This window comes from Egretta garzetta, unplaced genomic scaffold, assembly GCF_000687185.1.
Source record: "Egretta garzetta isolate BGI_Z169 unplaced genomic scaffold, ASM68718v1 scaffold9, whole genome shotgun sequence".
In the NCBI taxonomy this organism is placed as follows: Eukaryota; Metazoa; Chordata; class Aves; order Pelecaniformes; family Ardeidae; genus Egretta; species Egretta garzetta.
In genome coordinates, this window is record NW_009260763.1 from 3,397,370 (window position 1) to 3,421,080 (window position 23,711).

Genomic DNA, 23,711 nt, shown 5'->3' on the forward strand with positions numbered 1-23,711 from the left:
CAGCTTCACCAGAACTGGCTACAGAAGAATAATTATCTCCCATTTCTTTCTGAAAAATTAAAAATGTAAATAAAGATAGCTTTATGTATCAATGTGAATTCTTTTTTCAGCCTCCAAACAACATTTCCAGTGTCCGCGCAGTTTGTTGTCAATGAAATTTTGTGGGAGATGTTTTTCTATATGGTGTTGAATTATGCTGTGACTTTTTTTTCCTCCTTGTTTTCTGATATGGCAGGGGTCAAATTATTACATGGAGGCTTAGGTGGGAGAAGGAAAAGTAAGAAATGAGTCAGAGACAGAATTTTGTAAAGGCAAGAAGATAGCAGGAAGCAAAAACTTGACATAGAAGGCAAGGAGTTGCTAATTTAAGGATTTTAAGAGGAAAATCACCCTGACAAAGAAGGAGATTTTGCCTTTACATCTGATGATATGATTAAATTCTAGGGTCTGGGTTCTTCTTATTTGACTTAAGCCATCTAACAAATAAATGTCTAGCCTAAGGTTGTCATGTAGTGTCCTTTTATGGCTGGTGAAGAGAGCAACAGATAGGCACCTACAGATCATGGCTGCTTCTACCTTGAAGCTGACGTCTTAGGGAGGTGAGATGAATTACATTCTGAATCTGGCCATGTCTGTCAGTTGTCTAGTCTTCCTCTATAATCAGCAAGCTTAGACTTGTTGTTAACTTGGAAAGTAAAAATTGGTGAGATAAATACCACCCTAAGAAAGCAAAAGGGAGACAGTGAAGCATGAAATGCAAGAGATGGCAACAGACAGAGAACTGGATAACTAATGTGAAATATTGACCTGAAAAACGGTAATGTATGTTTATTACATTTCAAGTAACAAAGTGTTATTTTTATAGGCTTCAGTGTCTTTGTGGTTGGTGTGGCTGACGTAGATTACAATGAACTGGCCAAGATTGCTAGCAAGCCCAGTGAGCGTCATGTATTTATTGTTGATGATTTTGATGCCTTTGAAAAGATTCAAGATAACCTCGTCACATTTGTGTGTGAGACAGCTACCTCAAGTGAGTAGAAGACATTGTTTTCCCTTTCCCCAAATTAACACTTTTGCTTATATACTGCTACAGTTGCCATCCCATTTAAGGTACATCAAAAGAAATGTTCATGTATGAAAGTTAAGTTTCATAATAACTGGGCATAGTGTAAGGGAGCAAGTTACTTTTTTTAAAATTTTGAAGCAGCTATTACATTTTATGTAAACTTTTCTCACATTTCAAAAGTACTGGTATAACAAAAAGAGAGTAACAGTCAGTGAGAACTACTGCTGTTTAAGAGGAAGAAGAATGATGCCCAATGTGAACTGGGAGACACAGCAGGTCTCTTATTTACCACTGGTTTAGGGGTGCTAAAGAGGTGCAGCTATAGCGTGTGATGCTGTTTTAAACTTATCTAAATAAAGTTTGGATGTTTACTCAAGTGAAATCCTTCTATGGCAAAAAAAGAAATTCTCAGGCCTGTCATGTGCAACTGCGTACTCCCTAACTGCCTCACCCACTGGCTCCTGAGGAACCGTATAAATCTGCAGTTTTTCCTTGTGATTCTGACAGCTATTATGTAGCCTGACTCATGCCTTAAATATTAATGGAAAAACTGTGTCATCGTGCTCCTTTATTCTTATGAATTAGACTCTTAAAATATTTGGGGGGTATATTTGTTATTCTATGCAATTTGTCATGGTAGCAATATCCTACTAAAAGTAACAAGTAAAGATTTTAACAGTATATCTACCACAGAGCAGAAAACAGTATGAAAAATGTAATAAAATTTGGCTGATAATAATAGCACAGATTTTTGGGTAATAAAACTTTCTGATGTCTCTACATGTTCATATCCTGTTAGGTTTTATAGTTTTGAATTACATGTTGTTTCATGTCTTTTTAGCTTGTCCTCTTATTTACTTGGAGGGATACACTTCACCTGGTAAGTAACTGTCTAATATTTTGGCATAGGTTCATTTCTGTCTTTTACAACTCTACAGTTTTTTTATTTTTTATTTTCTCTCTGATTTAAAGGTTTCAAGATGCTGGAATCATATAATCTAACAGAGAAGCATTTTGCTTCTGTACAAGGTGTATCACTGGAATCAGGCTCTTTCCCAAGTTATGTGGCATATAGACTCCACAAAAATGCCTTTGTCAGCCAGCCAATACGGTAAGTAAACCCAAAAGGGCAAACAGGTGAGGAAGGATTAACAGAGTTTCTGGATGGTAGCATTAGTATCTTATGGAAGATGAATTTATTTGATGTTCTTTTAACTGAACTCCAAGAAATATACTCCAAAGAACATCTATCATTGTTATCATTAAATGCTAATCTATTTATTCCATTGTGATCTGTTAACCATTAATCCAGTTGCTTATTGTTCTTTTTTGGGGATTATGCTTCTTAACCATTCAGGTTGCATAGTTTGTCCTTAGGCAGTTTAACAACAGCCTCCTTAGCACAATGAGCTCCACATTGCCAGAGGGAAATGGTTTCAATAGGGAGGGATAAGCACCATGTTTTGCAGGGGCATCACAGGGGCATCATTCATGCTGCAGTAGGCAGCACATTGACGCCATTGACTTAGGGTAGTTTCTCCTCTACTTGAGTTGCTGTATTTGTCAAATGGAGTGGAGTTTTCAAGGGCCTGTGGTCTTAGAGCTTGGTTATGGAGGGGTAATATGTGGTCACTCTTTCCAACATTTTTTTGCCAAAAAAAAAAAAAAAAAAGACTTAGCAGTTAGTTTTACAAAGAGGAGAACAGTACTTCTCTCTTTTTATATTTGTTCCTCTCCCATCTATTTAATAAGTTTCAAAAAAGTAATTCTGAGTCAGAGGAGATGCCTAAAAATAGGCCATTATTCCTATTAAATTTAAGGAAATGTAATCTTCTTTTCATACAAGCCTTTGAAGTCTTCTGCAGTACTGCCAGATTGGGTAAAGATCAAATCACAGGCAAAGAAGCTGAGGTATATGAAGAAATTTCTTTTTGCCAGCCTTTTCAGCTCACAACTTTAGATGTGGAGGACTTGAAGACTTTTTGAATTCACTGACATGCCATTATGGCTATGGGGGTGATAGGTCTCTGACAGCATGGATGTTTAAGATCTAGGGAAGTACAGATAATCCCAGTTTTGCAACTCTCTTACATTAAGATAAACCTTGCAGGACAAGATGATAAAAAGACAATAAAAAGACAGACTTCCTATTTATTTCATTTTTTTTTATAATTTTGTGATACATAATCTGTTGTCTGCTCTAAGAGGTGGAGTAAACTTGCCAGAGTATTCTGGACACTTATTTTTCATGAGAAGCCAGAAAATAAAACTCACTTTAGACTGAGTCAGCAAAGCAATAAAAGCATCCTGATCCTGATGGCACAGTTGTTTCCATATCTGAGATAACTTAGTATCTGAGTTATAAATAGTGTTGCTATATCTACTTTAATATTTTTGTTCTTATGCAGTGCTGTGTGGTATTGTTGACTTAGTGGTATGGCAATTATTGCAGAGTGTCCATAATTGTATGAGTAAATAAGCTTTGCCTAAAATACAGAGCAGCTCCTCTCTTTGTTTTGAGGTTTCTATGTTTATGTTTATGAGGCCAAATCCCCTTCTTGGTTCCACTATAACGGTTAAGGAGAAGCAGAAGCTACCTCCTTTCTTACAGTTCTCTTCCTGCATTCCCTCCCTTCCCCTTCAGAAAATGCTGGAGGCCATTTAATACATGATTTTATTTATTTTTGGCTTTCTCCTTTTTTAATGTCTAACAATCTGAATGTCACAAAGCTAAACCTCAGTCGCTGAAGAATGAGGTGGAGCCCAAACACATCACCAATTGCAGAGAATACATTAAATATCTCCTTCATTGTATGTGTGCCTGAAGGGCAGCAATAGCAAAGTGCTGTTTTCTGTTGCCTGTCTAAAAGAGGCCAGATGAAAAAAGAATAAAGCTGTCATCCTTTTTTCTGTACTTATCATCAAGGAATGTAAAATATGTGTAGTTTATACAGAGGCTTGCCACAAGAATACATCTCCAACAGTTCTTGGTCATATTCTGGCTTTCTCCATAATCATGGTGTCTGGACCAACTGAAGACAGGCTGTGAGTTCATCTTAACAAATCACACAGTGTTTTTTATCACAAAGTTCTTTCCTATTTGAGATAGCAGTTAAAATGCTCAGTTCCATTAAAAACCGTGGTTTCCCTGTTATTCTCATGTCTATTCTTTGAAAAAGAGCAAATTATGAAGATCTCATTTTCCTCATATGTTTCCATGTGAAAAAATATCTTCATATTGTCTTAACAGGGAGATTCATCCAGAGGGATTGCCACAGGCATACACTATCATTCTGTTATTCCGTCTTCTGCCCGAATCCCCCAACGAGCCTTTTGCAGTTTGGCAGATTACAGACAGAGATTACAAACCACAAGTTGGAGTTGTGCTTGATCGTAAGTATGATTATACTTATTGCATAGAGACTTTTTATGCTATTTTACTTTGCATGCATTCTTCCCAAATATTTCCAAACCCTAACCATTCCTACATGGTAAAAGGATTATATATTTTTAGTTTTAAGAGGTTTTTTTTTTTACTTAGTACATAATTTTTTTTTTCAACTAAGAATAATTCAACTAAACTATGTTTCAACTTTGGTATTACCTCTAAAACCAAAGGAAAATATGTCTATGTACTTATGGGTCTGTAACACCATCTGTAATCCGTGTTTACCCAATTGAGTGTTGTATTACATTTTGTGTAAGTGCACCTTAGGATGGTGGTTTCTCAGTAGTACACATGAAATGAAATGTATTATTTTCATTTATTGCAGCTGCCAGCAAAGTGCTGTCATTCTTTAACAAGGATACAAGGGGAGAGGTTCAAACTGTAACTTTTGATAACGATGAAGTAAAGAAAATATTTTATGGAAGCTTCCATAAGGTAAAGGACTGAAATTATGAATGTTGCATTCTGAAGTGCTGTTCTCTGAAACAAGACAAGCAAGCAGAAGTCACTGTCAGTTACATCCGTTCTTTGTATAGTGCTATAAGTTGACGTAGGGACTTACAGATCATACAAAACAAGATCTCTGAAGTTGTAGCTCTTCTTTGAACCAATGTAAGAGATTTGTCAAGAATTTGTCGAGATTGTGTAAGTGGAGGGATATATCCAAACAAGATGTCATAGCCTGGTTGCTAGCACATGAAAGAGGAAGAATAAAAGATAAACTGGGAAAAAAAAAAGGAAAGGAAATTGTGGTGAGAAAAGATTGGGGGGGGAGGAGTGTAAGGATTTGAAATCATTTAGAGAAGAAGATTTAGCCACAGAAATTAAGTAGCTATTGATAAGGGCAGGGAACCAATTTTGGGAGGTGAATAGCATAGTGGATAAGATTCGTATGTTTAATAAACATAATACATTTATATGTATATTTTTTTATATATAAAAGTGTCTTGGTATATTCTTGGCTTAAATTCACTGGGCCTAAAACATTCCAAAGTAACGTTAGCTGAGCAAGGAACAATAATGAGAGAGCGCCCATAAAAGATCGTATAATCTATTTGCTATTTAGAATGAAACTCATGTTTTTTCCATTGTCAAAATGGCTAGTGAAATCCTTACATGTTACTGCATCTGCCTTCAGTTGTGTGATAGTTGTGTGCTTGCTTTCCTAATTTTGTGCACCAACATTATGAAAACTTGATCCTGCCAGGCTTCCTTACTTCTAGTCAACAGGAAGTGTTAAGTACATATGTTTAGGGCAAGAGTTGCAATCACCACATTTTTGGTCAGCTGAAACGCAGATTCTCATGTTTTCATTTATCTGCCTTCTGTTTAGTTTAGTTTTCTTGTGATGACTAAATATGGGTAGAGTATAACATTTGTTTTCTTTATGATACCTCTCCTGCATGACTACTCACTACCAGCATTCCTTTGAGGATACTGATAAGAAGTTGCCTCTGTCAGCTTGCTGATACTGGAGGCCACATTGTCAACCTAGCTCTGCTAGGCTGAAAGCAGAGAAAGATAGCTGGTGCCAGCATTATAATGTTTTGTGACTTCATCTGTTTAAAACATGGATGACAATGAAAATCAGACAGGACTATAAAAGCTATTAGTTTCCTCAGAATTTGACAAAAAATAATTTCCCAAGCTGCTTCTATGTTATACTTAATTATTCTTGTTTTTTAATTTATTCGATGGCTAATTATTTTTGCATACATGAAGAAATGCTTATGTCATTGACTTTGTAGCTGATACTTATGAGTAGGCTTGGATGACACCTGCATTAGGCAGCCTCTATTTTGTCCTTGGCATTTGGCTTTTTGCCTTTTTTTTTTGATATCTTAGTAGGACAACTGAATTTTAAGGAAATGCATTAATCTACTGAAGTGAGAAAAACTGTCAGTAAAGGCTAGGATAGATGTTGTTTTGGTGTAAAAGTTGAGTCACCACCAAGAAGTACTGTTAAGACACAGAACAGCATGTAGCATGCCTCATTTTAGATATCGGTGTGAGGGTTGAGACTTCCCTTCTTTAGGTCAGTGATGTGAAGCTCTCCACATGCTATACTGCCAGCAGTCTGTTTTAAGTGTCCGCTACTGATTTCATTGACATTCAGCATCATATTTTTCCTTGTAGTTCCTCTAAATGTGATAGAGCTGAGCAGAATTATCTGACAGCACTTACAGTGAAGCTCTGCTCATTTATCAGAGCAAATGGGGAACGACCTAGAACCCCAGTAATAATAGCAGTTATGTATAACTGTTTATTACACTTCCTGGTGAAAAACAAATACAAGGGAAATAAAAATCTAGAATTTTGTATTATTTTAATAGTTGAATACATATGAACTCATACATATGAACAGAAAGCAATCCTAAGATGCCAAGAGATGTACAGGAGTAACACATTTTCAAATTATCTTAAAGGTCTGGAACTCTGAATTCTTGCTTACAACACTATTTCTTAAGCAAAAATGTATCAGTTATTTAGTGCAGTGTGTAATTCCCCTTCTATTTTTCCCAGAAAGGAATCAAAAGTTCTTAAATACTACTTTGGTAGTATTTAAAGTAATTGGAGTAGCTTTGATTTAAAGAGCAGTATTTGGGATTTTTCACTGTGTAACTGAGCGGACTTCTTTGGATTCTCTCCAGAATGATTATGGAGATTGCTGTATGAGTCGGGCTAATGATAGCATCATGAGATGCTCATGTGCTGGGAAAGCCTTATGTATGAGCCATGCTGCTTAGCTCCTAATAAAAGATAGCAGTAGTTTCAGCTGGATGAAGGAAGGCAAGTAAGATTAACATATTTCAAAACGTAATTTTGCAATTTCTCCTACCATCCAGTTTCAAAGAAATGACAAATCTTTAGAATGCAAGATGGTGTCTTCCAAAATATCAAACATTTTTGTGGTTTTCATTCGATGACTTACTGGCTCATTCAGTGAAGCACAGTTAACTACACCTAACTGTGCAGGGAAATTTACTTTGGCATACTTGGACAATTTGCGTAGCATAGCTATGGTGAGAGCTGTTGAATCTGGCAAGTCCCATAGGAAAAATCCTGACTGCCTGAGACAGTCATTAAATTTATAACTGAATGTTTTGGAGAAACGGATGACTTCTACTTTCTTATTCTTGCCATGCTAGACTTCCATTTAGACTGCAGTTTTGCAGCAGTTACCCACAGGAAATTTGATAATGAGTGTATGTCTTTCTGCTGATGTACGTGTGGGATAATAGTTTGCTTAGCTTATTGATGTGGTTCATTTAGCAGTAGATCAGAACACCATCAAACTTTATCTTAGAAGGGGTCCACAGAGAAAGATTAAAGTATGTTTTCTTTCTGAAAACCTCAGTGCCTTCTGGCACTGGAAATGGTCAGAAGTCATGCTTTATGTTGGTGTGTTAGCAATTGAAGAGAATGTTTCTGTTAACATTTTGTTGGAAAAAAAATGTAGCAGGATTGAACCCAGAGATGTTTTATTTACTGTAAACACAATTTATGCTTGGGCCACGAGGTTCAGGCTGGAATTCAGAGCTGGTGTTAAATCAGCAGTGAGCTGAGTCAATGACTTGGGGAGCTCTGCGTATTTTTGACTACTGGGGTTGCTTCTTCTTTGGATAGATAGATGATGCTCAGCAGTCATTGGTGTTTTAACATTTTCAAATTAATGATCCCATTCAGCATTCTGATGTAAATTCACCTCTCCTGTTTTATGTGCAAATGAAAATGCAGTAATGTACATTTGCTATGCAGATGTAATTTGCTTTATGTAATTTGTGACAAATACTTAACATTCCAGTAGAAGGACTTGCATGTTAGGTATCTTTCAGAATTAGTAGATTACATCTGTGATGAGTTTAAGATGTTTAATGCATTAGTTAACCTGTGAAATTTAGTCATATAATCAAACGACTGAGTATATGTTGTATAAATGATAACGAATTTAAGGTTTTGGCATGGTACTTACTTTATTTTCTGGAAAGTTTGGTAAGTAATACCAAAATATACTTTGGACACACTGTTTTTATTTGGTCAATGAACAATGTTGGGAATATTAATAAAAACCCACTTGTATACACAGCAGTGAGAATTAAACCGTATTGTCAGCTGAATTTCAGATGACAAAAATGAAGGCAGTTTCAAAAGTCTTAATGCCAATTATATAAAGCATAAGCACATAATGTTTAAAGAGTTTTAGATAAGCTGTGATGATGCCTTGGAGCCACTCCACATGGGAAAATATTTAATATGGAAAAAAAGAACAAATTCTCAGGAGATTGTTCAGGCACTTGTTGACTCAGGACATTTAAGGGAATCTCTGTTTCAACTTTATGCCAATTTCTTAAGCAGTCACCAAATAGCAATATGTTTCTGAAGGGTTATGTACTGTGACACCAGATGCTTTGAAACATAAATAGATATTTCAAAGCTTCTTTACCGCTGATCTTACTGTGTTGATATTTTAATAATTACATAGATGTTATAATGTTGTATATAAAATATATGCAGCATGTAAGATATATAAAGCCACTGAAACTTTTCTGTTGCCTTAATGTGTTCTTCCATTCACTGTATATTAGATTTACTAAAATGTCAGACCCTTGTTTCTGTCTTGGAGACTCCTGAATGTCTTCTGTTTTCATAGCTATGTAGGAAATTCACCTGCATAACATTCACCATGAGTACTATAAACTTTTGGAATGTTAACCTTTGCTTCAATTTTGTTAGTTCTTTCATTTCAGGTTTACTGTGTTTTCTTCATTCTCTTCTCGTGGTGAACAACTTCTGCCTTTGTTACAGCCATTTTTTCTTCCTCCTAAGTTTCCCTTATTTCCAATAATTAATGTCTTCCTCTTCTTCCCTGTTTCCCCTTATGTTTTTGTATATGCATATGTTTTTGTAGCCAAATTTCTCTCATGGAAATTTCTGTCTTGCATCTTCCATTATTTTGCCTTTTTCTGGGCAGGCTTCTCTGCTCACTTCCTGTATCTCAATGCAACTAATGACTCTGGTTGAGCCATCTGGGGAAACTGGACCCTGGATCTCTGGATCTACTCTCTGAACTACAGACAGAGTCTATTAGCCCGTGGGCAGTCACAGACTCATAAACCTCTTGTGTGGTCCAAACCATCAGAAGAGGACAAGAAGAGCTTATATTCACTTCCTTTGAAATATTCTTTTTATTTTTTACTTTTATGCCATCTTAAAGCAATTTTCAGGCAATCTTTTTTAAATAGATCATTGTAGTTCAACTACTGCATTAAATAATACTACTTAGCTGTGCTTGTGTATTCATCTTATTGACCTTCAACACATTTTAAATAGGTTACTAATGTCATAGACTTAACTTGAGTTTGAATTTTTCCACCAGTTGAAAGTAAAGCAGAATTACTAGGAAGAAAATTTAAAACAGTATTACCAAAGCAGTGAAATACTGTTAAAGTAGTAACGTAAATATGCCTATGTGCCTTTTCTAAATATTACATTAAACATTTTTTTTCAGGTCCATATTGTTGTAACTTCATCAAATGTTAAGATTTACATTGACTGCAGTGAAATACTGGAGAAACCAATTAAGGAGGCTGGGAACATCACAACTGATGGCTATGAAATACTTGGGAAACTTCTGAAAGGCGATCGCAGATCAGCAACAGTAAGCAACAAACATTAATCCATTCATTAATGCAAGCCCTTGAAATTTTCTGAGGAAAGAGATTAGAGATTAAGGATTGATAAGAAACCAGTATTGCACCCAAAGCTATCACAGAATGGCAAGGGTTGGAAGGGACCTCAGGAAATCATCTAGTCCAATGCCCCTGCTAAAGCAGGTTCACCTAGAGCAGGTTGCACAGGACATCATCCAGGTGGGCTTTGAATATCTCCAGAGAAGGAGACTCCACAATCCCCCTGGGCAGCCTGTTCCAGTGCTGTCACCCTCAAGGTAAAGAAGTTCTTCCACATATTCAACTGAAACCTCTCATGCTTCAGTTTGTGCTCATTGCCCCTTGTCCTGTTGCTGGTCACCACTGAGAAGAGTCTGGCTCCATCCTTGTGACACCCACCCTTAAGTTATTTGTATATGTTGATGAGATCCCCTCTTAGTCTTCTCTTCTTCAGCCTAAACAAGCCCAGCTCCCTCAGCCTTTCCTCATAGGGAAGATGCTCCAGTCTCCTAATTATCTTTGTTGTCCTCCTCTGGACTCTCTCTAGGAGTTCCTCGTCTTTCAAGTGTCTGTACTGAAAGACCCAATAAACTTAATTGAGAAGTTTGGTCTTGATAGCTTCTTACTATAGCAAAACTGCGAGAACAAAAGTTTAATAGCTGAAAGTTGCAGTCAGGTAAATTCAAACAAGAGGAGAAATGTTTTTTCTTTAATAGGGAGAGCAGTTAGTCATTGGAGCCATTTACTGTGGATTTCTCTATCTTTGGAAATCTTTAAATGAGATATTGTTTTGTTTTTCTAAAAGACATTTTCTAATATTTTACTTCTGGCAAGTCCTGTCATCTGTCTTGTACTGGGTGATCACAGTAATCCCAATGTCAGTGGAAAGTTCCATATGTGAATCTGAATTAATATATGACCCAAGGACTGCAGTCCTTAGATCTGGTCCAAAACTTTTTCAGCCAGATTTTGTGTTGAAATGCACAGGCACTCAGCCAATGTAGAAGCTCATCAGTATTATTCAGTAAGTATCGCAAAATATTTCTTGAGTCACTTTATTTGGTTACCTTTTGTCCCAGAAGAAGAGCAAACATCAGAGCTTGAAGTTCTTGTAGCCTTATGTAGGCTTGGTTTTAAATTTTTTATTTTAAAATAATTTTCCTGTTGATGTCAAAAGAAGAATTGAGAGTATGTGTGATGTTAACTACATTAGAAATAAATTGAGGAGTAATTTTTAATGATAATGCCTCTAGATTTCATAAATAACATCTCTAGTATTTTTCAAGAGTCCTCCTTTCTTTTACAGCTAGAAATCCAGAATTTTGACATTGTATGCAGTCCAGTTTGGACTAGCAGAGACAGATGCTGTGATCTTCCTTCTATGGTAAGTATAAAAGAACCAGAAGATATTCAGAAAAATGTTATTAAGAGTGAATTTAACTATATCAGTATTAGCCTGGTATTATACTTCTTACTGACAACACACCTAAATCACAGTTGTCAAAGCAGCCAGTGAACTGCATTTGAAAATTTTGTGTCTGAAGGAGAAAGATTGTAATGTGCTAAAATTGAATCCCTTAGGAATGGTGGAAAAAATGACAATTATATTTTGTATTTCAATGATATTTAAGATCCTAGGTATTATGAATGGTATAGCTATATTTCTTTTATTTAATCTGTTCTTAGATTGGCATTCAAAAAGTTACTTGTTTATTCTTTGTCAGTGCAAGCTGATTGTTTAATGGATATAAATAATAGAACCACGGAAATTGCATACGAATTGATTTTTCCTGTGTCTCTGTTGTTAGTGTATTGTACAGCTTGCAGAGAAAATTTGCTAAAAATTTGAAAGGTCCTGTAGAAACATTTGGAGACCACTGTTTAGCTGTGAGTTTTACTTGTACTTGAAAACAGGATCATAGAGAATTTTTGCTGTTATTGCTGAAGAAAAGTATACTGCCACCAAGTACTTTTCTTTAAAAGGACAGTAATAAGTAATAGTTGTGATTGAATTTTCAGAGAGATGAAGCAAAATGCCCAGCTCTTCCAAATGCTTGTACCTGTACTCAAGACAGCGTGGGACCTCCAGGACCCCCTGGACCAGCTGTAAGAAACTATTTGCAATAGGCAGATTTTCTGATTTTTTAAATTTATGGAAGTAGTTTTGTGTTGATCTGTGGTTTTGTGAAAAAAAGGTCAGTCAGAGAGAGAGTTTCTATCAACACATCTGTAACATCACGGTAATCTGTTCCCCTTTCATCTTAGTTTAAAACACAGTTGGGCAGCTCCTACCACCTCTACTTGTTTATATAATAATCCTTTTTCCATATTTCCAGTGTGATCACTGTGAATAGCTCCTCATTGTTTAATAGGTTGAAAGAATCTGGCCCAATCTCAGCTGTCTTGCACTTCATGTACAAGATATTGTTAATGGACTGTGCAAATATTTTTCCTAAATACAGACCAGGTTTTCACTCCAAGGAAAGATTCTTTACTCTGTCAGGGAAATAAATTAGTTACTCTCTCTCTCTCTCTCTCTTTTTTTTAAATGTGGAGAGCTAGTAATCTGTGGAATGGATATGCTCCTACCAATTGCTTTGAATATTAGGAAATTATGCTCAGCCCAGTAGTCCTTCTACTTTGAAGCTATCAAACATGCTTAAATCTGAAGCCCAGTTAAGTTGTCTGGCAGTCTACTAGAGAGGTATCCAGAGATTTTGATGAATATAAATTAAAGAAGTTTATATCTGCAGAACACAAAAACTCAAATAATTTTTAATGGGCTGGAATGGCAAAGCTGAAGCTGATGTGGTTTACCTGAGTTTCTTGATACATCATTTATTCTATTATTCTTTTTAGCAGTATGATCTATATACTTCAAAGCTTTGGGCTTTCACATAAGAGTTTGATAAAGAGGATTCATAATGCACACCAGTACGATATACCCTTGCTTTCCTTGTGTGAAATACATTTTATTTCCAAATATTCAATTTAGGGTGGCCCAGGTGCTAAAGGTCCCAGAGGAGAAAGGGGTTTGACTGGATCATCTGTAAGTATCTTTCTGGAATGCATCCATAATGTTGCTACATGCTTACCTGTAGGAAAATTTGCATGCTTAGTTCTATGCTGAGCTAAGAATGGAGATTAAAAATTTAATTGGAAATATGCCTATATGTTACTTATGTGCAGCCTACCTATTTGAGACTTTATATACACAGCCATATATAACGTGTAGCCTCAAAGGCATTGTCTGCCCATAGGGAAAATAGAGTACATGCATCAGGGTGTTAATACACACTGTGCAGCATTGTTGTCCTTTCTTCTGTACAGAAGAGACAGCTATACTTCTAATTAACACTGCAAGAAGACATGTATTGTCCTGAGACTGCTAACATGAATTAGAGAACAGCTTATGAAGGGATATGCCACTTGGATAACTATTTCCACAGTTGTTCTAAGTATTAAACGTGTCTCCAGGCTTCTGACTTACCTAAGTGTCTAACCCAAAGGACTTTGTAGATACAGATCTAAGAAGGGGTTGTCACTTACAGTCTTGTTTTAATTTTCTGCTTTAAGGGGCCACCTGGTCCTCGTGGTGAGACAGGTCCTCCTGGCCCTCAAGGTCCCCCAGGTCCACAGGGCCCCAATGGTCTGTCAATCCCAGGAGAACCGGTGAGTGGCCGTTCTGAGTGTGGGTGGCACTGTGTGAGGAGTCAGAGCTGTCCATGGGGGTGGTGGTCTTGGGAAGAGGGTGGCAACTTTGCCCTAACATTTGTTTTTCCCTGCAGTGCAATAGTATTATGAAACAAGTCTCTTCATGAAACAAGTCTCATCCAATACCGTAGCATTTTCTGTCCTGAATATTATATGCGTTTATGGAAGGTCTGTGAATCTAAGCATTGTAAAGTACATTGTGCTACTTTGTTTTTTGTCTTACAGCTTTTCTTTAGAGTTGCTAGGCCTTCAAGTTTGAGGACTCAAAATTACCAAACTGTGGTGTGGGAAAATTAAGCATTCGATATTACTCTGAAGCCTTTCTTAGAGTTTTACACATCCAGCTTCTATTTTCTGATCTTAAATCAGTAGCTGAAAGTTCAGAGAAGCAATGGGTGCCTAGATTTAGGCACACAAAATAGCCCTTCATTCCTAGGGGGCTTTCTTGGCAATAGCATGCATAATTTAACGAGAAGCTACTTCTAATTTCAGGGACGTGCCTTCAAAGCCAGAGTAACTCTGCTAACACTGATGAAGTTTCACAAGATTCAGATTTTTAGAGCAGATAGCATTAAGACTGCTTTTGCCATATTCACCCCAAAAGCAGGAATATGATTTTGATGTGTCCTGTTTAGGAATAGCTTGAATTCTAATATAATCAGGAAGTTTTTTTATGAAGTCTTTGATTCAAATAGAAAGTTTCTAAAAACAAATAATAGAATTTGTGTCTGATTCCACACTGCCTCATTTCACATTTGAAAATTTCACGTTTGAAACCAAGTTACCTTCTTAGTCTGTAATGTCATTTGAGAAATGGAAAGCAAAATGTGCATTAGGTACACCTTCTGTTTTGTAAGGAAAAAGTAGAAAGATTTTGTTCACCAGTGTAGATGGTTTTCAGTTTTTTGTTAAATACTGGGAGGAAAAACTTCATCAAGATGGTCTAGAGGTGCCAAACAGCAAGAAAGGCCAAACACATTCCTTTTACATGTGGAATAAAATAAATACTTTTACTTGTCACATTCAGTTTGAATACGTTTGAAAAATGAATGCACCAACAAAACCAACTTAATTCTTGGCAATTCTCATTAGTTAACAATGTTAGAGTGCCACTTTTGAGTCATGTAATTTCATTTTTCATATCAATTGCAATTCATGCTGGCAGGCTATGTTTACAAATTGTTTCATTATTTGTGTGTCACCAACAATTATTAATGCTGGATTATCACTCAAGCCACTATGGAAAATAAATATTGTATTGTCAAATTTAGCTCATGTGTGTTTAGACTGTGCATTTATACCACAGTTCTGTAGTATATGTGGAATGCAAGCAAGTTCTGAAAGGCAATACATTGCTTTTTTATATATTCCTACACCTTGTGTCCCGGGAGTGTGTAATGCCTTTTAGACCATGGGTTAGAGAAAAACTGTGATACTTCAAAAAGACTGAGCTTTTACCTTTCTTGAGTGTAGACAGCTCCATTCACCAATTGAGAAAGACAAGACAGGTTCAGAGAAAACATGTAACCCTTCCCTGCTTTCCTGCTTGTGAAGACATTGATATCAGTCTCTCTTACTGAAAAGTCTGTGTTACTTCCTTATCAAAATATGTGCCCCTTTCAAATGTCTGCTTGCCTGTTTTAAATATAAAGTCAACTGGTCATCCCGCATTTGCAAATATTTGTGAGATGATTGGTATTGCTTCAGTTAAGAGGTGTATGTATCTTGGTTTATTGCATAATCATAGAATCACTTAGGTTGGAAAAGACCTTTAAGATCATCAAGACCAACCATAAAAAAAAATACATAGTTGCCATACGGATTCCTTAATTTAGGTATCTTGCAGGAATTACTTTGTGCCTGTTTACACAAATTAGTTATTTTGCTGACCTATTCTGTAATTAAGAATCTCTAACAATAATTTATGAAAATTACAGGGTCGTCAAGGAATGAAAGGTGATGCTGGCCAGCCTGGGCTACCAGGGCGATCGGTAAGTCAATACTTAGACTAGATAATGTCATTGTACACTACTCCTGATGCAAACTGGCTGCTGGACAGCTGTATTTGACATCACTAGGAGTCATGGGCTCTTCTCATACCTTCCTAAGAAATAGTTTTGGAAACACAATTATCTTACACTTAGGAATTTGAAATGTAGGAAATAGTAAACCATTCAAAACAGCAAGAGTGAAAGAACAGCTGTAGTGAGTCCAGCCAAATGTCCATCTGGATAATTGTGAATGCACTGGGACAGACCATTGGATTAGGAAAAGTACACTGATAACTCCCCAGGAAGGTGTCTCAACTTCTGACCACCTGCAGTTAAATGTCTTCCTAAAATAGAGGTTGTAGAACTTTTGCTGAACTCTTCTTCAGCCATGTCATTTAATTGCTTTCTACTTTTGGAAACCAAATGGTCTTGGGACATTAACTGTATGCTTTCTGAAAGAAGAAAGCAATATTAAATTTCACTTACTTGCAGGTTTCTCTATTGTAAACTAGGATTAGGTTTTGAGGAGAAAAATAAAGGGTTTTTTTGATAATCAGACAGATTTGAATAATCTAAGGACATTGATCTGCACATGTGGTGACACAAATCATATTCCTTGGTTACTATATTGTCCTTGATTTTACTGGGGATATGAAGACTGTATGGGAGATGCTTGCAGATTTAGTTTCATGTATCAGATAAGGTCAGTCATGAACCAAGGGCCTTGTGTTCTTTACCTGTTTTATGAGTCCTTATAAACTTGAATAATATACATTTAGGGAGTAGTGATGTCCTGTAGAAAGCAATGCTACATTTTAGTGTATGGTAAGATTAGATAGAGAAGGGGGAAGAACATGAAGACATGATACAAGGCTGTTCAGTATCTAATTCCTACAACAGTGGTACTGATCCTACAAAGTCTTAAAGGACTAGCTGACGTGTAAGTCATGCTTGTAAAGGCAATAAACCATATATATATATATTTATTTATTTTTGGGAATAGTACTGAAAATTACTTTTGAAATTGAATTATGGGCTGGGAAGGAAATGGAAATAAAAAGTAGACTGAGGGTGAAGATTCTTGTATCACATGTATGAAATAAATGGTTTCTCCTGAAGGTTTGTTTTATTTTTGTAAATGCCAAAAAGCAACATTGAAGACAGTTAGATATTGAAATGTGTGCATAAATACTGGGGTGATTAGCATAGTAGTGATGTTTGTTCTGTCACAGATACAGTTTATCATTCCTTTTCCCTCTAGGGAACTCCAGGTTTACCCGGTCCACCTGGCCCAATGGGACCTCCAGGTGAAAGGGTAAGGTTTCCTCAGTTTATCTTCTAAAAAGACTGAGTACATATTTTTCTCCCCTTCTTTTTGTTTTCACATGCTTTTTCAAAAGAAGTCCTCTTATCAGTATTCAACCTAGAGAGGTAAAAGTGGAAGGACTGGAAAAACCTGGGGGTGAAAACCTCCCCAGATAGCCATAGGGCAGCCAGATAGTTTCTGTAAAAATTGCACAGCTCACTCTCTTGACTAGGTTCTCAGATGCCTGCACCCACAGAGCAGTATGTCCACTGAGCAGCGCTCTGCTGAGCTACTCAGCCCTGCTGTCTTCCACATGCTGTTGCTGCTTCAGGGGATCCCTTTGAATCTCTGCTTTTCTTGATGTCTGGGAGATGTCATACCTGTAAAGAACCTGTCTGTGCCATTCTTACTGTGAAGGTCAAGTTTGCTCCTTAACCTTTGACTATCTGGAACTAAGATAAGAACTTTTCTTTGGATGGGGGATTCTGAAATGTCTTTATAATGAAGGGCATGCACGTGGGTAATTTATTGTGGAGTTGTTGCAATCCCTTTCTTCTAATTTGGGGTCAACTAAGGAAATCCCTTTTGTCTTCACACTGGCATATCACCTTTGAGATGACTGAAGCAATGAGTTATCTTTATAGTCAAAATTAATAGCTGATATATGCATTTATAGTTATCCTTTAGTGGGAGTTGATAGCTGGAAATTAAAACTGACCATCATGTGATAGCCAGTTGCCAATGAACCATGGGATTGGTGGGCCATTATCGGCCCATGGACCATCAATGTTAATTTGTCAATGTTATGTTAGATTATTGAAATGGGATTTCTCAGCATCTCTTGTTGCAGGGGAATTGTCTGAGGGGGAGGTTGTTCTTCATTTAAGTAGAAACCTCAGTGTTTCTAGCTAACCTGTGAGTGACAGAAGAGTAAAAAGGGAAATCTTGGTCCTCTGGGATAGAGCAACGATTCCAACTCAAAAATGTTGAGAGAGACTCATTCCATCCTCAGTTAATCATCAAGAGCTGAACAACATCTAATTTGGCTGAAGCTCGTTGTTCCATAGCTTTCTCCAACATTAGTTGTGATAACTATTTTTGTAACTTTCATTGTGGATAGATTTTAAAATACATGCTAGTAACAATCAGGAGTATTGCAATTACATAGCCTTAAAGGCCATTTTAATCAGGCTACAATCTTAGGCTAATCTCTAATCATGCTTTTTTTTTTTAATAGGGTTTCATAGGAAAAGATGGTCCCACAGGTCCCAGAGGCCCACCAGGACCAGCGGTAAATATAATTTTGTCTTTGATATACTCTGAAATAAGAGATCTGAGCCAAGAGAGAGCCACACTGACAATTTCAGTTTCTGCCAAATATGAAATGGATCCTCTGTTTAATATCATAAATAGTTCTGAGAAGCTCTCAGGAAAAGGTGAGCAGACATCTGCGTAAAGCATGTATTCACAAACATTCATTAGAGTGGTTTTGAAACTGATTTTTGCCAGTGTAAACAAGGGAAAAATCAGTTTATCTGGTTCTTTAGGCATTATCTTTAAATGCGTAGCTAGGTCTACTGAAACCAATCAGCTTATTACTTGTAGTCTGGTGAAAACAAATGCTGTTAATACAAGTTTTTCTTGACAAGATTATCTGAGCATTAGTTTTTGTTTAAAAAGCTACTTCATTTCATTTTGTGGGACCATGTTAGAAAAGGTGCTGCTTGTTAGAGAAAAATATATCATGCTGGATCAGGCAGCCCAAAATAGGCAAGTTGTTGCAGCTTCATGTTACCAGGTCCAACCAGTAGTGAGGTGGAATATGTATTCCCTGTAGGCACATGTACACAGAGCACACTTTTACACCACATATATTTATACAGAGAGGAGTTGCTAGGGCAGGGTATTATCTGGGTTGCCCCCAATGCCCCCATGACTGTCTGTCTTGTGCTCCTTTGTGGGTGTGCAGATGAGCATTTATCACACAACCTAACACTGGTCTTTTGTTCATATTTATCTACTATCACTAGAATGACTTCTATGGACAACTTGTTGTGCACTTTTACATGGATCACAGACCTGCTCGATGAAGTTAGAAGGCCAAACTATCTTGTATTCCTTCCGGAATCTGTCATTAAGAGCAATAGTAAAACCATATAGACACTCTCTGCATCTTTAGATTCAGAAATGCCTGTTAAACTGTGGTGTATGTAAAGGGATGCATTTCCATGAAGAAACAAATTATTTTTTCTGGAGGAGTTTCCAAGCCTGATATGTTCCTAACAGAAAAAAATCTTTTCAGTATTGCTTTGCACTCAATACAGTAACACATTTCCTATTAGCGCTTAGGCTGTTGTGGATCTCCACAATTCACTTTACATGTCTTCTGCTGTAGGGTGCCCCAGGAGTTCCAGGAGTTGCTGGCCCAAGTGGAAAACCAGGGAAGCCAGGAGATCGTGGGACACCAGTAAGATAATGATACACTTATAGTATCAAATTTAAAATTACAGTCTGTTGATGAATATGAGATTTCTCCTTGCTTTAAATACTTACCTTGCGCTTATGACAGTGGTTAATACAGTGGAGCTGACCTAAGACCGCAAGCCTTTTTTTCAAACAATTTTATTTTTACAACATGTAATTTTGCTGAGTTTAATAGTTGGGGCTGGAAATTGTGGTCTCTGGTTTCCACTAAAAAGATTGTAGGCTATTATGTGCCAAGACATATATTCATACCCTGCATAAGCATGAAGAACTGGGTCAGCAAAATGACTGGAAAGTCTTTATATTTGTGTTTGTGTGTGTGTGTGGTAAAAAAGTGGTACACTGCTGAAGGTGGACAATCTTTGATAAAATTACATAATCACTTCTGTTTTGCAAACATTTTCTGTTTTTTACAATGTGATTTCAAAATTATTTGGGGGTGGTTTCTGTGGGTTCTGTTCAAATCTTTAAAGTTAAAGTCTATCCTGAATAGGGAGAACAAGCAGGAGGTGCTGCCTCCCACCAACAGTTTCAGGAGAAATTTGAGCTGATTCATTTATAGGATCTCTGAGAAATTATGTTTGAATGAGGAGTGGAGACAGCAATTGAAACAGGAAGTCATTCATTAGTTGTACCTTAATGTCTGTCAATCAGCCAGAATTTTCTATCCTGCTTCAATGTCATTGTCTATATGACAGCTGGATAATTTTGAAGAATGTTTAGTAGGCTGGGCAGCTTGATGGTTATGAAGTGGAAGTTCCCAGGAGCATGTGGAAGCTGTGTCGTTTTCTCATACACACGTTGAATTCAGTCTGCATTTGCAGCCTATAAATCCCATTTCTCCTTGCAGTAGAAGTTATTGAGTATCTTAGGAAAGCACTGAAGCTTTCCTGCCTTTAGACATACATTGCTAATGCGTAGTGATGGGACAAGGAGTAATGGCTTTAAACTGAAAGAGGGTAGATTTAGATTAGGTATAAGGAAAAAATTCTTCACTATGAGTGTGGTGAGGCACCGGAACAGAGAAGTTAAGGATGCCCCATCCCTGGAAGTGTTCCAGGGCAGGTTGCATGGGGTTTTGAGCAACCTGGTCTAGGGGAAGGTGTCCCTGCCCATGGAAGGGGGGGGTTGGCACTAGATGATTTTTAAGGTCCCTTCCAACCCAAACCATTCTATGATTCTATCGATATTTCTGCCAGGTCAGATGCTTGATAGACATAGCCAGGGCATAAGGTGCTGTGGTTTGTTCACAAGTGAGCTTCAAACTATCAGGTGTATCTGAGTTTTCCTTCACTTGGGACGCTGCATAGCTGACCCAGTTCAGCAGCAAAGATCTTCTGCAGGTAAATAATGTGTGTAGAAGGAAATTTGTCTACAAGCCCAGTTTCAGTGCTTTTGCAAAGCAAAGCAGTCAACTCCTGTCCAAGCACCACATACAAGTTGTCCTACACTCTAATCTTAAGAGTTCCTTTCAGTTAGAATTTTTTTTTCCAGTTATTGCATTTTCTTTTAATGGGACACTGTGCATCGTATTCACTATTTCTTATGTTTCTAGAACAGATCTCAGCAGAAATCCTGGCTTGCACCTTGCACAGATGTTTTATCAGACTCCTGATGGACAGAATTTCAATGCTTTCCTTTGTGTCCAGTATTAGCATTGCCAAAGGTGGTAGATTTAGATTAGGTATAAGGAAAAAATTCTTCACTATGAGTGTGGTGAGGCACCGGAACAGAGAAGTTAAGGATGCCCCATCCCTGGAAGTGTTCCAGGGCAGGTTGCATGGGGTTTTGAGCAACCTGGTCTAGGGGAAGGTGTCCCTGCCCATGGAAGGGGGGGGTTGGCACTAGATGATTTTTAAGGTCCCTTCCAACCCAAACCATTCTATGATTCTATCGATATTTCTGCCAGGTCAGATGCTTGATAGACATAGCCAGGGCATAAGGTGCTGTGGTTTGTTCACAAGTGAGCTTCAAACTATCAGGTGTATCTGAGTTTTCCTTCACTTGGGACGCTGCATAGCTGACCCAGTTCAGCAGCAAAGATCTTCTGCAGGTAAATAATGTGTGTAGAAGGAAATTTGTCTACAAGCCCAGTTTCAGTGCTTTTGCAAAGCAAAGCAGTCAACTCCTGTCCAAGCACCACATACAAGTTGTCCTACACTCTAATCTTAAGAGTTCCTTTCAGTTAGAATTTTTTTTTCCAGTTATTGCATTTTCTTTTAATGGGACACTGTGCATCGTATTCACTATTTCTTATGTTTCTAGAACAGATCTCAGCAGAAATCCTGGCTTGCACCTTGCACAGATGTTTTATCAGACTCCTGATGGACAGAATTTCAATGCTTTCCTTTGTGTCCAGTATTAGCATTGCCAAAGGTGCAGCCTAATGGCCAAATGCAACTTGCAGTGTCATGAATCATAGTTCAGGCCTGCCTGAATTTGTTACTTCCTGTCCTGGAGAAGGATAATGAGGCTTCAGATTGCTGCTGGTAAATACAGGGAGTGAATAATTTTTGACCAGATCCTGCCATTTTTTCTTCTACCTGGACAATCTGTATTGCTGGTACTATACAGCCCAAGTCAGGTGAAAGACCCCTACAAAGCAAGGAACATTACACCCCAGGCAAAAGATACACAGTTATATGCAAATGGTGAGGAGCCTTGGTGTTGCGAAGACATTCCCAGTGAGTGCAGCCAACTGGAGCTCTTTCCTGATGTGTTAAATACCACTAACGTGCTAAGCTGAGGCACACCACAAATGTGACTGTAAACATTTCTCTACTCAATGGGTACTTGCACGAGACCAAGTTGATACGTGAAGTGTTAATTGAATTTTCATGGAAATAGGAAATTTGACTTCATAATCTACTTATAAGTACTTTCAAGAGAAACTTAGGTGTTTTTTCAGTGTAGTAACAAAATGACTGAAAAAGGAACAGTGAGAACACAGATGAGTCAGTAATGTATCAAGAACTGAGCACTGCCTATCCTAGAGGAGACTAAAGTGTCTGTCCTCTGTCTGTCTGGTCAGACAGAGAGTGAAAATTTGATAGTAGTCCATACATATATCATAGGGTAACAACCAGAAAGGGTAAGAAAGAGTCATTAAGCTAAAAGAGGATATTAGCTCAAGAAGAAATGGATATGTTTTCTGTGAATAAATGTAATGGGAAATAGAAGATCTTGGACTATCAGAGAAGAAAAGTTCCAGTACTGTTGTTTTTTGTTTTATAGGAGTGAGAGTGAAAATGGTAATGGATGGGTAGGTAGACTAAGTCATCTTAAGGTAGAGCTGTCTTGTTTATAAAACGCACTCTGACAACAGGGTCAGACTTTGTTCACCTAGAAAGTCCCTGGGAATTTGTGCAAGGCATTCATATTTTATAGATAAGGTGCTAATCAGACTGATGCCTCCAGGCCCAAACACACTGTTAAAACCTTTAGAGGTTAATCCTGAGCACATAAGGGAGATGTTTGTTGTGACTTAAATGCAGTTTTTGAGCATTTTCCATTCTCTGCTGCCATCTGTTTACTGATCTTGCATCCATCTATGCAGACATCCTAGATGAAGTCTCAAAAAGATGCTGCTCTGGGAGCAGTGAACTGGTGGTTCTTGTGGGGAGCAAACATTCTTTTGGGGAAAACAACTGAGTGCATTATCTTTTAAAGTAAAAATAGCAAAACTTCCTTTGTTTTGTCCTCCTTCAGCTGTAGAACTTTGCTGCAGCCTTCATCCCACAGCTCAGAAAAATCCCACATGCAGCATAAACTAGCTTTTCCTCACACTGACCCCAAGTGACTCCCTCACTGCAGGATATCAACAGAACAGAATGTCAGCAGCAGCTGCTGCTTATCAAAATGCTGGCAAGAAGTTGGCCAAATTGCACTTTTTTGTCTATTAAAAGAAAATAAACTGAAATTTAAGAAGAATATAACCAAGTGGGAGGAAGAAGCAAATAGCAATTCAGTAATTGCAGTTGTAATTATTTTTTTTAAATCATATTTCTAAAATATCCAGTGGAAAATGAACTTT

The 23,711-nt window shown here is 37.4% G+C and overlaps 1 protein-coding gene across 1 annotated transcript in view; it reads left to right on the plus strand.

Moving 5' to 3' along the window:
- The window catches only part of COL12A1 (collagen type XII alpha 1 chain), a 101,693-nt gene that overhangs the window by 67,837 nt on the left and 10,145 nt on the right, over positions 1–23,711 (plus strand). Inside the window, 14 exon segments of the mRNA XM_009646084.2 lie at positions 866–1,030; positions 1,908–1,946; positions 2,039–2,177; positions 4,317–4,459; positions 4,840–4,949; positions 10,024–10,173; positions 11,490–11,567; positions 12,203–12,289; positions 13,179–13,232; positions 13,760–13,855; positions 15,835–15,888; positions 17,150–17,203; positions 18,432–18,485; positions 19,590–19,661. Coding sequence (XP_009644379.2) covers positions 866–1,030; positions 1,908–1,946; positions 2,039–2,177; positions 4,317–4,459; positions 4,840–4,949; positions 10,024–10,173; positions 11,490–11,567; positions 12,203–12,289; positions 13,179–13,232; positions 13,760–13,855; positions 15,835–15,888; positions 17,150–17,203; positions 18,432–18,485; positions 19,590–19,661 — 1,295 coding nt within the window.